At 37.6% G+C, this 13,672-nt stretch overlaps 2 protein-coding genes across 5 annotated transcripts in view; one reads left to right on the top strand and one right to left on the bottom strand.

Annotated features, from left to right (window-relative positions):
- LOC139943670 (uncharacterized) overlaps positions 1-4,871 on the bottom strand; it is a 75,854-nt gene extending 70,983 nt beyond the window's left edge. For all 4 annotated transcript variants that reach the window (XM_071940404.1, XM_071940406.1, XM_071940407.1 and 1 more), the window contains exon 1: positions 4,729-4,871. The gene's annotated coding sequence lies outside the window, so the exon portion shown is untranslated. The remainder of the gene's footprint in view (positions 1-4,728) is intronic.
- A 64-nt stretch (positions 4,872-4,935) lies between these two features.
- LOC139943664 (nucleolar protein 11-like) lies at positions 4,936-13,331 on the top strand. The gene is made up of 10 exons (XM_071940397.1): positions 4,936-5,028; positions 5,854-5,989; positions 6,553-6,621; positions 7,509-7,711; positions 7,951-8,076; positions 8,826-8,927; positions 9,644-9,722; positions 10,521-10,598; positions 11,264-11,371; positions 12,124-13,331. Exons 1-10 carry the CDS (start codon positions 4,964-4,966, stop codon positions 12,241-12,243), a joined length of 1,086 nt encoding a protein of 361 aa, XP_071796498.1. The 5' UTR covers positions 4,936-4,963; the 3' UTR covers positions 12,244-13,331.
- Positions 13,332-13,672: the final 341 nt, after the last annotated feature.

Raw genomic sequence — 13,672 nt, 5'->3', positions numbered from 1 at the left:
CTCGCTTGCCGAGCAGTGAGGAGGGTTGGTGGTCCAATGGGTGCTGTGGTGCAGTGTACAATAATCTCAATGGTGAATACATCCAACCTGGTAATTATTCTGCTGGTAACAATCCTGTCATTAGTGGAACTTATTGGAATGGTTCAGGAATTGTGAAAAGTGACATGAAAATACACCGCAATTCTCCCTGATGACTTGCTTTAAATTCTTACATTTTGTTAAAGGCAGTGGACACTGTTGGTAATAGTCAAAGACTAGCCTTCACAGTTAGTGTATCTCAAAATGTGCATAAAATAACTAACCTGTGAAAATTTGAGCTCACCGGTCATCAAAGTTGCAAGATAATAATGAAAGAAGAAAACATCCTTGTCACACAAAGTTGTTTGAGTTTAGATGGTTGATTTTCGAGACCTCAAGTTCTAAACTTGAGGTCTCAAAATCAAATTTGTGGAAAATTACTTCTTTCTCGAAAACTATGGCACTTCAGAGGGAGCCGTTTCTCACAATGTCTTATACCATCAACCTCTCCCCATTACTCGTCACCAAGAAAGGTTTTATGCTTATAATTATTTTGAGCAATTACCAATAGTGTCCACTGCCTTTAAAATTAAAGACACAATTGCAAGTTAACCAATGGAAATTCTGGTATCAAAACAAATATAGTCTGTTATTGATTTTAGTTTTAGTTATTAGGGCTATTAAGTATAGAATGAAGTAACAAAGTAATGCCTTGATGAGTGAACTTTAGATCCTTTAGATCAAAGGTCTCCAACATCAGTTAGTTTTTTCAACAGTTTTTCAACGGTTTTTCTTGGCTTAACACATTTTACTTTGTCGTTCAATCAGGAATACAACATTGACAATCATGGCCAGCTGGGTAATTTGACTTTCAACAAAAATAAAACTGAATTTTGTTTTTCAGTTATTTTGTTTGTAATAACTAACTGATACAACAAGAGGTGTGGATTTCCAGAGAGTCAGGGAACAAACTTTGAGGGTAACATGTAATTTTCAAGTTGATTATAAAATCTAAGCTTGCAGTATGAGGCCTTTTGAACGTGTGGCAAAATGTTTCAAAACTTTCACTTAATTAAGTTCCCAAAACACATTTAAAATTATTTTGGCCTTGAAGAACCTGCAGACTGTTTCTTCAAGGCAAAAGCCATGAAAATGATCAAGTCACTCCCTGAGCCACTGCTACACTGGGTATTGGTATAGTATGTGCCATTGCAAAATCATAAATATTTGTTGACAAATTTTCTATAAAAGAGGTACCGTTTTAACAGTTGTTTCTTATAATGTAAAACAATTTCAAGAATTTGATTAATGCTACAATGTACTGTACTATAGGTAGGTAAACTGTTTTAGAATATAGAAAATTACTGTTAGTTTTAGAGGAAGGTTGAGTGTCATATGCATTTTTGTGTACATACTTTTTGATTGCCCAATTTTAATATTTTACAAGACTTTGACTGTGATATGATGAACCAGGCCTGGAATATTATCTTTGAAAGGACAAGCATTACATTTTGCAAAGTGCACTTCCATTGGAAAATCTGAAAGTTTATGGGACACTTTTGAGGGGGCACAAAGGCCAAGACCAGGGGCATCGCAGGCCATGGTCTCTGTGGCCTCCTTGGACTTCCACTCCTGATGTAAACAAACATTTTGTTTCATGCTATCACAGGCTTCAAAGCAACTTTATTTTCTTTAAAAAAAAAAGTTGAACTTGTCCTCTGAAAAGTAAGTCCAGTTGTATAAATTTTTTAAAATGTCAATATTATATTTACCTGGATGACGGAGAATATTCATTTTTAATAGTTTCTTTCAATACAACTTTAAAGCCATTGGACACTTTCGGTAAACAGTATTGTCCAAAGGCCCACCTTCGTGTATCACAACTGATATAAAAAATAACAAACCTGTGAAAATTTAGGCTCAATTGGTCATTGGAGTTGGGAGAAAATAACGGGGAAAACCCATCCTTGTTTCTGCATGTTTCGCCGTATCATGACATGTATTTAAAATAAATCCGTAATTCTCTACAACGAGAATTTATAATTGTTTCAATGTTTTCTCGAAAAGTAAAGCATTTCATGGAATAATATTTCAAGAGAAGTCTTTCGCCATTACCTTCTGTAAACCCTGTAAGTTATTTGAAAATCTGTGATTTTTTTTTTTCTGTGCCGAAAGTGTATAATATGGCTTTAAAGCCATTGGACACTTTCTGAACAGAAATTTTTCACAGGTTTGTTATTTTATATAAATTGTGATACACAAAGTGTGGGCCTTTGGACAATACTGTTTACCGATTTTGTGCGATTGCTTTAATTTGTTTAAGTTGATAAACTATTTGAAAGTTTTGATAAAGAAAGAGGATTCATTAATTGAGAGACGAAACCAACATGGGTGGGTCACTCTAAAAAATAATAGTCAGTAAACTATGATCTGTTCCGAAATTTGTGATTTACATTTCTACTCTATTTTGGGAGAAAACATGCTTAAACCCTTTCATGCACAATTTATTTCAATGTTAAATTTATTCCCCCATACACATTATTTTTTCTACAATGGCAACCCCTCAAAAAACAGGACACAACAGCAAGCACCCTCAAGGTCCTCTTTCTTTGGGAAAACTGTAAGGCTGTCCGATCTTTAGTGTTTTACAACTATTTTTCTGGAGGGGTTTGAAGCTTGTAGCGATCGCTAAGGACCGATTTTCGCATGTAATTTTACGAGTTAAAGCCATTGGACCCTTTCGGTAACAGTGTTGTCCAAGGCCCACACTTTGTGTACCACAACTTCTATATCAAATAACAAACCTGTGAAAATTTAGGCTCAATCGGTCATCGGAGTCGGAAGAAAACAACGGAAAAACCCACCCTTGTTTCCGCGCGTTTCGCCGTGTCATGACATGTGTTTAAAATAAATCCGTAATTCTCGTTAACGAGAATTTATATTGTTTTGATGTTTTCTCAAAAGGTAAAGCATTTCATGGAATAATATTTCAAGAGAAGTCTTTCACCATTGCCTTCTGTAAACCCTGTAAGTTATTTGTAAATCTGTGAACTTTTATTTTTTTTCTGAACCGAAAGGGTCCAATGGCTTTAATTAATATTACTTGTCTAGTGTACAGTTGGTGTATACATGGTATAACATTTTTTTTCATTCTATTTTAACAAGTTCAGTAAAATACTTTAATACTTTAATTATTTGGTCTCCAAAAACATTTGTGTCAGAATTGACTCGACCAGGTTTAATTGACCCTGACCCATTACTGGGTCAGACTGACCAGAAAGTGTGTCAAATGACCTAGAAATGGGTCATACTGACGCAGAATTCAAGTTAAAATCCCACTTTTGAAAGACACTGGACACTATTGGAAGTTGTCAAAGACCAGTCTTCTCACTTGGTGTATCTCAACATATGCATAGAATAACAAACCTGTGAAAATTTGAGCTCAATTGGTCGTCCAAGTTGCGAGATAAAAATGAAAGAAAAATACACAGTTGTCACACGAAGTTGTGTGCTTTTAAATGGTTGATTTCGAGACCTCAAATTCTAAATCTGAGGTCTCAAAATCAAATTTCGTTGAAAATTACTTCTTTCTCAAAAACTATGTTACTTCAGAGGGAGCCGTTTATGAACGGCTCCCCATTACTCGGTACCAATGTTACCAAGTAAGGTTTTATGCCAATAATTATTTTGAGTAATTATACCAATAGTGTCCACTGCCTTTAACCAATTTCCAGACAATTTTGAACCAGCAGTTTTCGTTTGCTGTATTTTTTATTGTTGTCCCAAGTATCTTCTAGTTTAGTAGTTTTAATTATATAACTAATATACAGATACTTGTCATTTGATTGGTAAAACTTACTTCAAGTGACATTCACTATTACTCCCATCCTCACTGGCGATCAAAAAGACCTATTCGCATTTCCCATTCAACAGTTAGGATCATCCTTGTTTCAATGTTTTTGAGCAGTACAGCTCCGCTGCGCCGCTGCTAGAACAAAGGAGCACTGTGCAAAAGGTTGTGATCCGATTTGTGCAGTGTGGCCGCTACACGGCACTATTGATTTTTGGTTGTCAGTATTAATTTGTGTGATTTTTTATAATGTTATACTTTTAAAATACATCAAATGACAATATGTCAGTCATATAAAACAAATATCGAGTGGCTTTAATTTGTGGAATGGAAGGAATATTATCGCTCGGTAAAATTTGTACTGTTCCATTTCACTCGGCGAAACAGTCCAAATTTTACCTTGCGGTGATATTCCTCCCATTCCACTCTGAGCCACTCAATATTTGTGTACTATTGTACATTCATGTGCCGAACAGCCTTTCAGGCCTAATCGACATAGAGGCAACAGGTGCTATTTTGCATGATTACGATGCAGAACCCCAGAAGGGTTTTTCGGGGGTTGGTTGCACTTGCAGCAAAACTCATGTACACAAAAAAATTGAAAATAAAAGCTGAAACAAATGTCTCAAAGTGATACAAACTTTAATAAAACCTTCTTAAAAGTTTAAATTATTTACAAACATTAAGCCTACCCTACATTTAATACAGCACAGGTTGGGGTATCACTTTCCAGCTCCGAGACCCCAGTGAGTTGAATCTACTGTTGGATGCTGTGTTTGTGTGTTTCCCTGGAATACAATCTCTATCTTATAAATCTTTACTACAAAACACAACTTTGAAAGCTTGGCAAGATAACTTACCTTTATCCATGTACTATTTCCAAGGTGCCTGGTTTGATGAGGAGCACAATATGAATTAATCTCTAATGTACAAATTCGATAGAAAACTATTAAAGAGCTATGAAAGTAATAACTAAAACTTTAATAAAATGAAAGTTGCCAAGTAAAAACTCTTCTGAATGAGTCATGCTAGTCGAAAGAGGGCGCTAGACAACACGTGTGCTGGCAAAACTCACACAGACCAGCATCAACAATCATGGTTGACTTTTCAAACGCAGAAACTCCTTCTGCCGCTGTTCCTACAATGGTTGCAGATTCAAAGTAAGTGTAACGTTTAATTAAGTTATACAGATATTATTTCGTGTTGGTTGTTTCGATCTAGGGATTTGAATTTAGTTTATAATCAACATCCCATCTGTGATGTGTTACTGTTAGTGTTAGCGTTATATACAAAAATGTATTGCATCAGTATCGTGATAAAATGTATATACCTACGTACTGCTGCGAGTGGGACTAGCATTAGCAATAACATTAAGAAAAGGACTAAGTAAGAGTATAGACACTTTAATAAAATAATACACTCCCTATATATATAATATAGTTTTATTTTAAGCTTACTATTCTGGTTGAATTTGAATTTATAATTAATTTGTTTTATAAATTCAAATTCAACTTTAATTTAATTTTAAGCTCTTATAGGGGCCTATAGTTTTTTATACTGGTTACTTTCTATCACCAGAATATAAATTATATATAGCAAGGATTCACAATTCAATCATCAAGGCAAGGCGGAATGAACACCACTGGAATATGCGGTGACTGTTTTGGGGAAAATAGTTAAACCGTGATTATAAATTTTAACATGTCAAATGACTTTTGTTGGGAGAGACTGTGATAAGGATTTGACTGACCATTTTAGTTGTGTGTGTTTGGGCGAAGCATTAGGACTTCATCCATAAAAATTACTTAGTGGAGTTTTGGGTTGGGATTCTGGTGGTGGTGGAGTTTGGTAGTTGTAGTTGTAGTTTCTGTTTGGAAAAAAGTGGCGCATATCTGTCACTAATATAGGATGACAGTATTTGGAGCAAGAGTGGATTGTGCAATTTAAAAAGTAACATTTTGTCATTAATTTGATTTATTTTTTAGGAGTGATTCAACTTCCAGCGTGTTACATAATTCAGTCAACTTGGCGTCTCGACTTGGTCAGAATGGTTCATCTTCTCAGAGCACCCAACCTTCTATACCAGTCACTGTCAGTTGGGCTAAGAAATCAAAAACAAAGGTTTGAATTTTGTAATGAAGTCACATAACTATACATTTTCGTTGGGTAATTCTTAGGGCCTTTTGACACAAAGCAACTTTTGCAGGCAACTTGTTGTCAACCTACTAAAGTGCATGTTAACACAGGACCACTTTCTTAGCACATGAGTAATGTTTGTAAACAGTGTCTTAGGATCCACACGAACAATACGTTAACACTCAAACGTGAATGTCTTTTCTTATTTGAGACTTCCTGGAACTGGTTGCCTGTAAATTGCCTCTTGTGACATGACCCTAAGTGTAAGTTGTGATAACTGTTACCCCTCATCCTCTCAAGTGTGGACTGTCAAGTGGAAATTGAGATTCTCCCCGAAGGGTTGGAAGTAAACGTGGGGAGTACAGATGATTGCAATTATCCAAACAAAAGTTGTAGTTCTTCTTGTCATGGCACCAATGGAAGTGTTGTAATTGCTTGGGCTATTACTTGTCTTAATATTTTCCAAACATTTTCTCAGGAGAAGTTTTGAAAATATACACCACAGATTTTACACATAATTTGTTACTTCTGGTTTTTTCCCCCAACAGGCCGACAAATCTTTATCTGTTCAAGATGAAGTGGAACAACTAATTGAAGACATTCTGAATCCTTCTAAGGTAAGACTGCAAATAATGCATTGTGAAAAACATTTTCAAAGTACAAAAACACACGACCAGATAGTTGTGAATTTCGCTGGTGAATTTTAAAACATGTTTCTTGAAAACAAGTTGATTGGATTGCAAGAAAACTTTGATAGAAAAAAGGAAAAAAAACATTCTATTAATTTGTGAATAGACCGTGAGCAGTGAGAGAATTGTCACTTGTGTTTCAAAACACAGAGGTTTTGAGTATGTGTCATGTAACATACTTTAGGATTTTGGTTTTACCATTACACCGATGTGTAAATAGTTCAAAGTGCTGCAGGGAAAAAATCTACAGGGTGCTTACAGAGAGCTTGGGTGGGATTGGCAGTGGCGTAACCAGATATTTCAGTTGGATGGGGGCAGGCTGGGAAAATACATAATTTGGGGGGCTATTGAAGTAGTGAACCACACCAGTTGTGGGTTGGTTCCGGTGGGGGGGGGGGGGGGAGGGAGGGGGGGAGGGGGGGAGGGGATACTCCCACCCCTGCCCCCTTGTTGGTTACGTCACTGGGATTTGGAACCTAAGACCAAAATATTCTAGAACATAATTTTTCTTAACCACAAGCCACCAAGTTCTTTTCCCCAAAAAAATTAGCAGCGTGTACTTTAACATTTTAATCAATATGAATCTTAAATCTTGAATTACTGTTCTCTCCTAATAAAGCATTACTGTTGTCCTGGAGAGGGTGGGCTGCAAAATCCATTTGAATGTGCGCTGTGCTTGTGCTGTCAAAATAGTGCTTATTAGTTTTGGTATTGTTAGTTTGTCCTAAGAGATTGGACGCTCCAAGTTGTTTGGATAATACTCTAGTTTGAAACGCTGTACATGTGAAAAAATCTTTGCATTATTTTTTGATTAGGTCAAGACAACAACAAAGTTCAATCAACTTTGCGAGACATTACTAGATAAAACTTGCAAGTCATCAACACTGACTTTATCATGGAGAACAACATCAGCTGGCGTCATATTGAACAACGTCGTAGACAGACACTCCGATAAGAAACCCTTCTGGCCCAAGAAGTCTCTACTGAACCTCATTCGAGATTGTAACATAGCAGCAAGGTGAGTAGAAACCAAAGAAACTTCCTGCATGTAAGTTATATTTATAATTATTATTGTACAATGGCACAACAAGGAACAAGTTAGAGTGCGCTCTGCGGTTAACTAAATGTTGACTATTTTTACTCGGATCCAGGCTGGTCTATCATTGTTGGAACCAGCCTCAGGACCGTGGTTTCTTTTGTGGTCCCGATAGCATGTTTTTTGCACTTCTCAGGATAATTTGTTGTTATTTGTTTTAGTTCTTGCACGCCATTGATACTGTTGGCCATAGAGTTGAAGGATCTTGAAGTGGTAGATTGCTGCATAAATCACATGCAAGACATCCCAGACTCTATCTTGACCAAGTCACTACAATTCTACATCAGGTGAGAGTTTATTGGACTTTTCTGTTCATTGCAGCCCTACAGATTTTTTCAAATATTTTGGTATGAGACATCGCCAAACTCACAAGGCTGGACAGCCACTTCAAGGCGAAGGCTGAACTAAACTGATTTTGGGTTATCGACCCAAATCAACCGTTACCGACACACTGCCACCTACTCATGGGGCTGAAACAGGGTTATCCCCTTCACAGTCCGTAAGGATGTAGGACGGTATCATCCACTAGGAGCCTGGCTGGTTGAGCAGATTGCACTACCGTCCCAACTTTTTACGAAGCAATAAAAGTGCCTTGCTCAAGGACACAAGTGACATGACCAGGATGTGAACCCACACTCCTGCTGCTGACAATCCCAGAGCTTGGGTCTGGTGACCTTAACCGCTCGGCCACAACGTGCCACAAATGAATTAAAACAAGATTTACTTTGCCTCTATAGTGCTCACAGGTTTAAAACTGACCACCAATCTTTCAATCAATCAATCAATCAATCAATCACATTGCACATGGATGCATCATTCTAAAAGCTGAGGCTTGTGATGGATGTACCGTTAAAACAATACAAAACAAAACAAGATAAACAGCACTAAATTGAAAATTAATAACTGCTAGGGTAGATCATTTCACAAAGGTTAAACCATGGTTACACAAAATAGAAAAGGGAGACAGGCATCTCCTTTGCACAAATTACAAATGATAACCCATTCTTGTTGTTCATTGTTTGTTTTTCTCTTCCAGGTATTTTCAGTCTGAAGGCGTTAGAGGGCAGCAAACAGGAGATGATGAACTAGCAACTGCCGCTCCCCAATTTTCTATCATGTGCTCCTGTCCACAATATGTGTATCCTTTAAGCATCAGCTTCTGTGTTAAGAACAACCAAAGGGCAAAGACTATAAAGCAAATCAATCTGGATATTGTTGCTACAGTGTTGCAGCCTCGGTGGGCGGTGCTGGGCGGGCCTGCCCAGGACTCTCAATTTTTGCCCAGATTAAGAATATTAATTTTGGGTTTTTTACCCATTTTTGTTTTTTTACCCATACACCGATGTATGGGTAAAAAACCAAAAATGTATGTATGAATAATTTTGTTGATCTCCTTGCCCTCAGTAGACTCCAAACAAAATTTCATTTATTGCCCACCACTAAATTTGCTCTAGCTACAGCCCTGTGTTGTTATAAAAATGCATCCTAAGCAACGACTGAATAAGTAATTCCCGAGTTTGATTTTAATAATGTCTGGTACAATGACTTGCTTAGGTAAACACAAAGACCCAAATAATACATACATACATACATATCAGCATTTATATGAGACGCCTTTTTCCCAAGGTTACAAAGCGCCTACAGAAGATGCAACAAAGAAGTCCAAACTCAAGATGTTCTAATGTAAAGTGGAGTAAATGAGTCAAGTATTTCTATACAAATGAGTCTTAAGTAGTTTCTTGAATTGTTTCTGTGAAGTTGCATGGCGAAGATGTGATGGCAATGAGTTCCACAGATTTGGAGAAAATATGAGAACTCTAGTGAGTGTTTTTTTCCTTAAGTGTGTTTATTCAGAAACAAGGTCTTAAGTTGTCCATTCAACGACACATTCATTCTCGATTACTTGAAACAGTTCAGCTTTGATGAAGCTTTGGTGAGTATAAGCACTGGAAAGTAGCTAAGCACAACAAAAACATGCTTACCAGAATAAGATTACCAGCCAAAATATCATGTCACATACAATTTGTGACTGGTGTCCTGCTTATTTATGCTAAGCAGCACATTTTAAGCAGTACTGTTAAGTTCATGCTCTACACATGGGCTCAATTTCATAGAACTGCTTAAGCACAGAAAAAAGCTAAGCACAATAAAATTATGCTTACAAGAACAGGGTTACCAGTCAAGATACAATTTCACACAATTTGTGACTGGTATCCTGAGAGGGTAGAGCTTGATATTGTGTTTTAAAAAAAAGCCTTTGGAGCGCCACAGGAGCCCAGGGCTGTATACTCCCCAGGGAGCTGAGAATGATAACAGGAATGTTATTGGCCCAATGACCAGGGCACTAATGTAAAGTGCATGTAGTTGTTATTATTACCATGGAGGAAGGAAGAGAAGGAGCTCGAACGACCCGCAAAACCGCAGAGTAACAAAAGAATACCCTGACAATGCCCCTGTCTGACCGAGGTGTCACTAAACGATCGCGGTACCACAGGATCGACTTTTGAAGTCCGTTCGTTCGAGCTCCTTCTCTTCCTTCCTCCATGTTATTACATTACCAAGATAAGTAATGAATAGAGGGTGATTTTAAGTGTCAGATAGGGTGTCTGAATAAAGCAGGAGCCCCCTATAACTTATAGGGGATGATAAAACACTCCGATAATTTTCACACAGCCAGTGTCATTACATGTATTTAGTTTGTTTATTCCTACGGATATTCCTTTGCTTTTAGGTGTTACTTCAGTATCTGTTCTGTCTAGTAAAGGGTTCATCTAGTCAACAGAACGACTCTACACCAACATTAAATGCTGTAAGTTATCCTGCTATAAGCAGGGATCAAATAATCCACAGGCCAGGGCCCAAGTTCACAGAGCTGCTTCAGCATAAAAATTTGCTAAGAACAACAAAATTATGCTTACCAGAATGGCTGACATACCATTTTTACATGTACAAAATGTACCTGGTATCCTGCTGAGATGTGCTTAGCCAAAACAAACGGTAAGCTGTATTTTCTGCTTTAAAGCAGCTCAATGAAATTGAACCCTTGTGTCAGTAGTTCAAGTGTTGGGCCTAAAAAAACTCACTACCACTAGTTAGCAGCTCTGCCAAGGAGTGTCGAGACTTGGGTTCAATGAGGAAAAGCATGGAACTCGATCGAAGATTCCTTGACGGAGTGTAAACTTGAAGTAGTTCTGAAATATAGTACATATTGGCATTTGCTGAATTAAAACAGTTTAACTGAAATGGATGTTAAACTGGGTTGTCTTATGTCTTTATTACGGTCTATTAAAAAGACTTTTGATCCCTTGAACATTCTGAGCCACAAGCCCTGTGAGCCTGGGAATTTCCCACAAGTTCAAGAGAAGGCGAATTTGACATCACATACCCATTTTTGCAGCAAAAAGTGCTTTATTATCACATTGTATTAAAGAATAACATAAGTACCTTTATATCCATTTTCTTGTGTTTATCAAGGTTGCTGATTGGACAAGTGCTTTGTTAGACGCTCATTTCTCGCAATTTCTCTTATCTTATGAAGCGAGGGAGTTGTTATTTAAGCTGGCAGATGCTGTCAAGTATCAAGTAAGTAAAAACGTCATCCAAAGGGAAAAGAACCCATTTGTACCCCTGGACGAAGAGAAGCAATTGTAGTAGTCGTCTTTAATTGCGCTATCTGCTGCTCGTTACAGAGTTCAAACTGGGTTGGTTCCTGGCTTGCTCTTTGGTCTAACAGGGGAAGACATGGTCCTGAATCCCACCCAAGTAGCTTATGAATTTTTCTGGTATGATGTGGGAACACCGAGTATACAGTGCTGACCACATACATGTAAAATGGGTTAACTAAAATGATTATCTTTACACACTAATTAGTACATCAGTCAAACTGTTGCCACTGGTAATTACAGAATTCAAACTGGGCACCAGGCACACTCAATGGTATTGTGGGCAAGACATTTGCTCTAGAATGCAAAAGTCACGGAGTTGAATCCCGTTTGTGTGAATTTTTCTAAAGGACTCTGAGATCATTGATTACAAAGAGGTTATAAAAATGTAATTGATGGCATGATACTCTTCCTACTCGAGTCTGATTTCTGATTTTGGGGCCTTCAGGAAAAATTATCAGGAAAATGTTGATTCAATAGCCTGAAAAGTCTATCAAAGCCTACACCTTGTGTACATGTAGGTCAGCCCTTGTACTCAATAAAATGTCCCTACTTTTTCCCAAGGACAAAATATTATGCCTGACATTGTTGAAGAGTAAAACCAAAATATTTTAAACTAAGAAAGCATTTAGATTTAAAGTTTGTGTTTTACCTTAATTGTTCTGTCTGAAGGAGATGTTCTACAATGAATTGGAAGCTGTTCAGGCTATTCTGGAAAGTTTCAAAACATCAGCGTCTGTTCCCGTCAAGCAAACCAGCGGCAGCTACAGCATTGAAGTTTTGATCATGTAGAGAGACCGCCTAAGGATTGTGTGGCAAGAAAATGGGTTACTGCCTACCCCCCCCCCCCCCCAAAAAAAAACCCACCCCAAAACCCAAGATTATAACATGAAAATTACCCCTCCCTTTCCCACACCAGAAGTTTTAAAGGTGTTGGTAATAACTTAACAATATACAGTGATATGACATTTATTAGTCACTTTTGAAAATTGGTTCAAAGCGCCTTAAACTAATACTACCCCTGGGCCCAATTTCATAGTTGCTTAAGCAGAAAAAGTAGCTTAGCATAACAAATGTGTTCCTACCAGAATAAAGTTACCATTTAAACTACCACGTCAAGTGTACAATTTGTGACAAGTATCCTACTCATTTCAGCTTAGCAGAAAAGTGTTAATCAGTATCTTTTGCTCTAAAGTCCTTTGGAGTATGCAGCACCAGCAGCCTCATTGGCGCACAAGTTGCTTATCATTCACATCAACAACCTTTGCCCAAACACACCGGTACCCAGTTACTCTTGGGTGATGTGAAGCAAATACAGTCGAGTTTCTTGCTCAAGAACACAAGTGTCATGACCAGGATCCAAACCCATACTCTGATGACTCAGCAACTAGGGCCTAATTACATAAAGCTGTTTGGCAGAAAAAAACTGCTTAACAAATTTGTTTGCTAAGCAACAATTGAGGGGGGTCACCAGTCCCAACAATGTAAACTTAATGGAATGTTGGCTGGTTACCTGTTTTTGCTAAGTAATGTTTGTCTGTGCTTTGCAAGTTTTTGTGCTTACATGCTTTATGAAATTTGGCCCAGAATTTGAGTTCGATGCTCCAGATCACCCAGCCTTGACACGCTACAAAGCAATGCAAGAAGCATGTGGTAAATGTACAGTTGTAAGATTTTCTGTAAAATGCAAATGAAGTCTGTTTATTTTAAACTGCTTCTGCTTCTGGATAAGATAACAATTAGATAAATATTCACAAATATAATATACAAAAATGTAGATATAATACAACTTATGACATATATTGTCATTATTTCTATAGCTTTGGCTTTAAGCCCAGGACAAGTAAGAGCCCAATGTCATGGTTCTGCTAACCGTAGACCGTAAGCACAATTAGTGCTTATTGAAGCCAAGAAGTCTATGCTTAGGTCAAGTGCATTTATGGCATACTCCATGTTACAAGGCATTCTTCGCTTACACGGCCAGCGCAGAAATTCGGGGCTTTTGCACAGTAAAAGGGGGGATGGAGATCATGTGCGCTGAATGCAACGCTAGGCAGAGCCATGGAATTGGGCTCAGGTGGATAATAAGTTTGGAGTTGAAGTAATCAATAGATTTTTATCACTCACTCTGAAGATATTTTAATGTTTTGGTTCATCCTCCGATGACATGCAAAATGCAACTTACCAAGAATTTTATGTTTTGTTCCAAAAAAAAAGCATT

This window comes from Asterias amurensis, chromosome 11 (genome assembly GCF_032118995.1).
Source record: "Asterias amurensis chromosome 11, ASM3211899v1".
NCBI lineage: Eukaryota > Metazoa > Echinodermata > Asteroidea > Forcipulatida > Asteriidae > Asterias > Asterias amurensis.
This window is presented reverse-complemented; position numbering and strand designations above follow the sequence as displayed.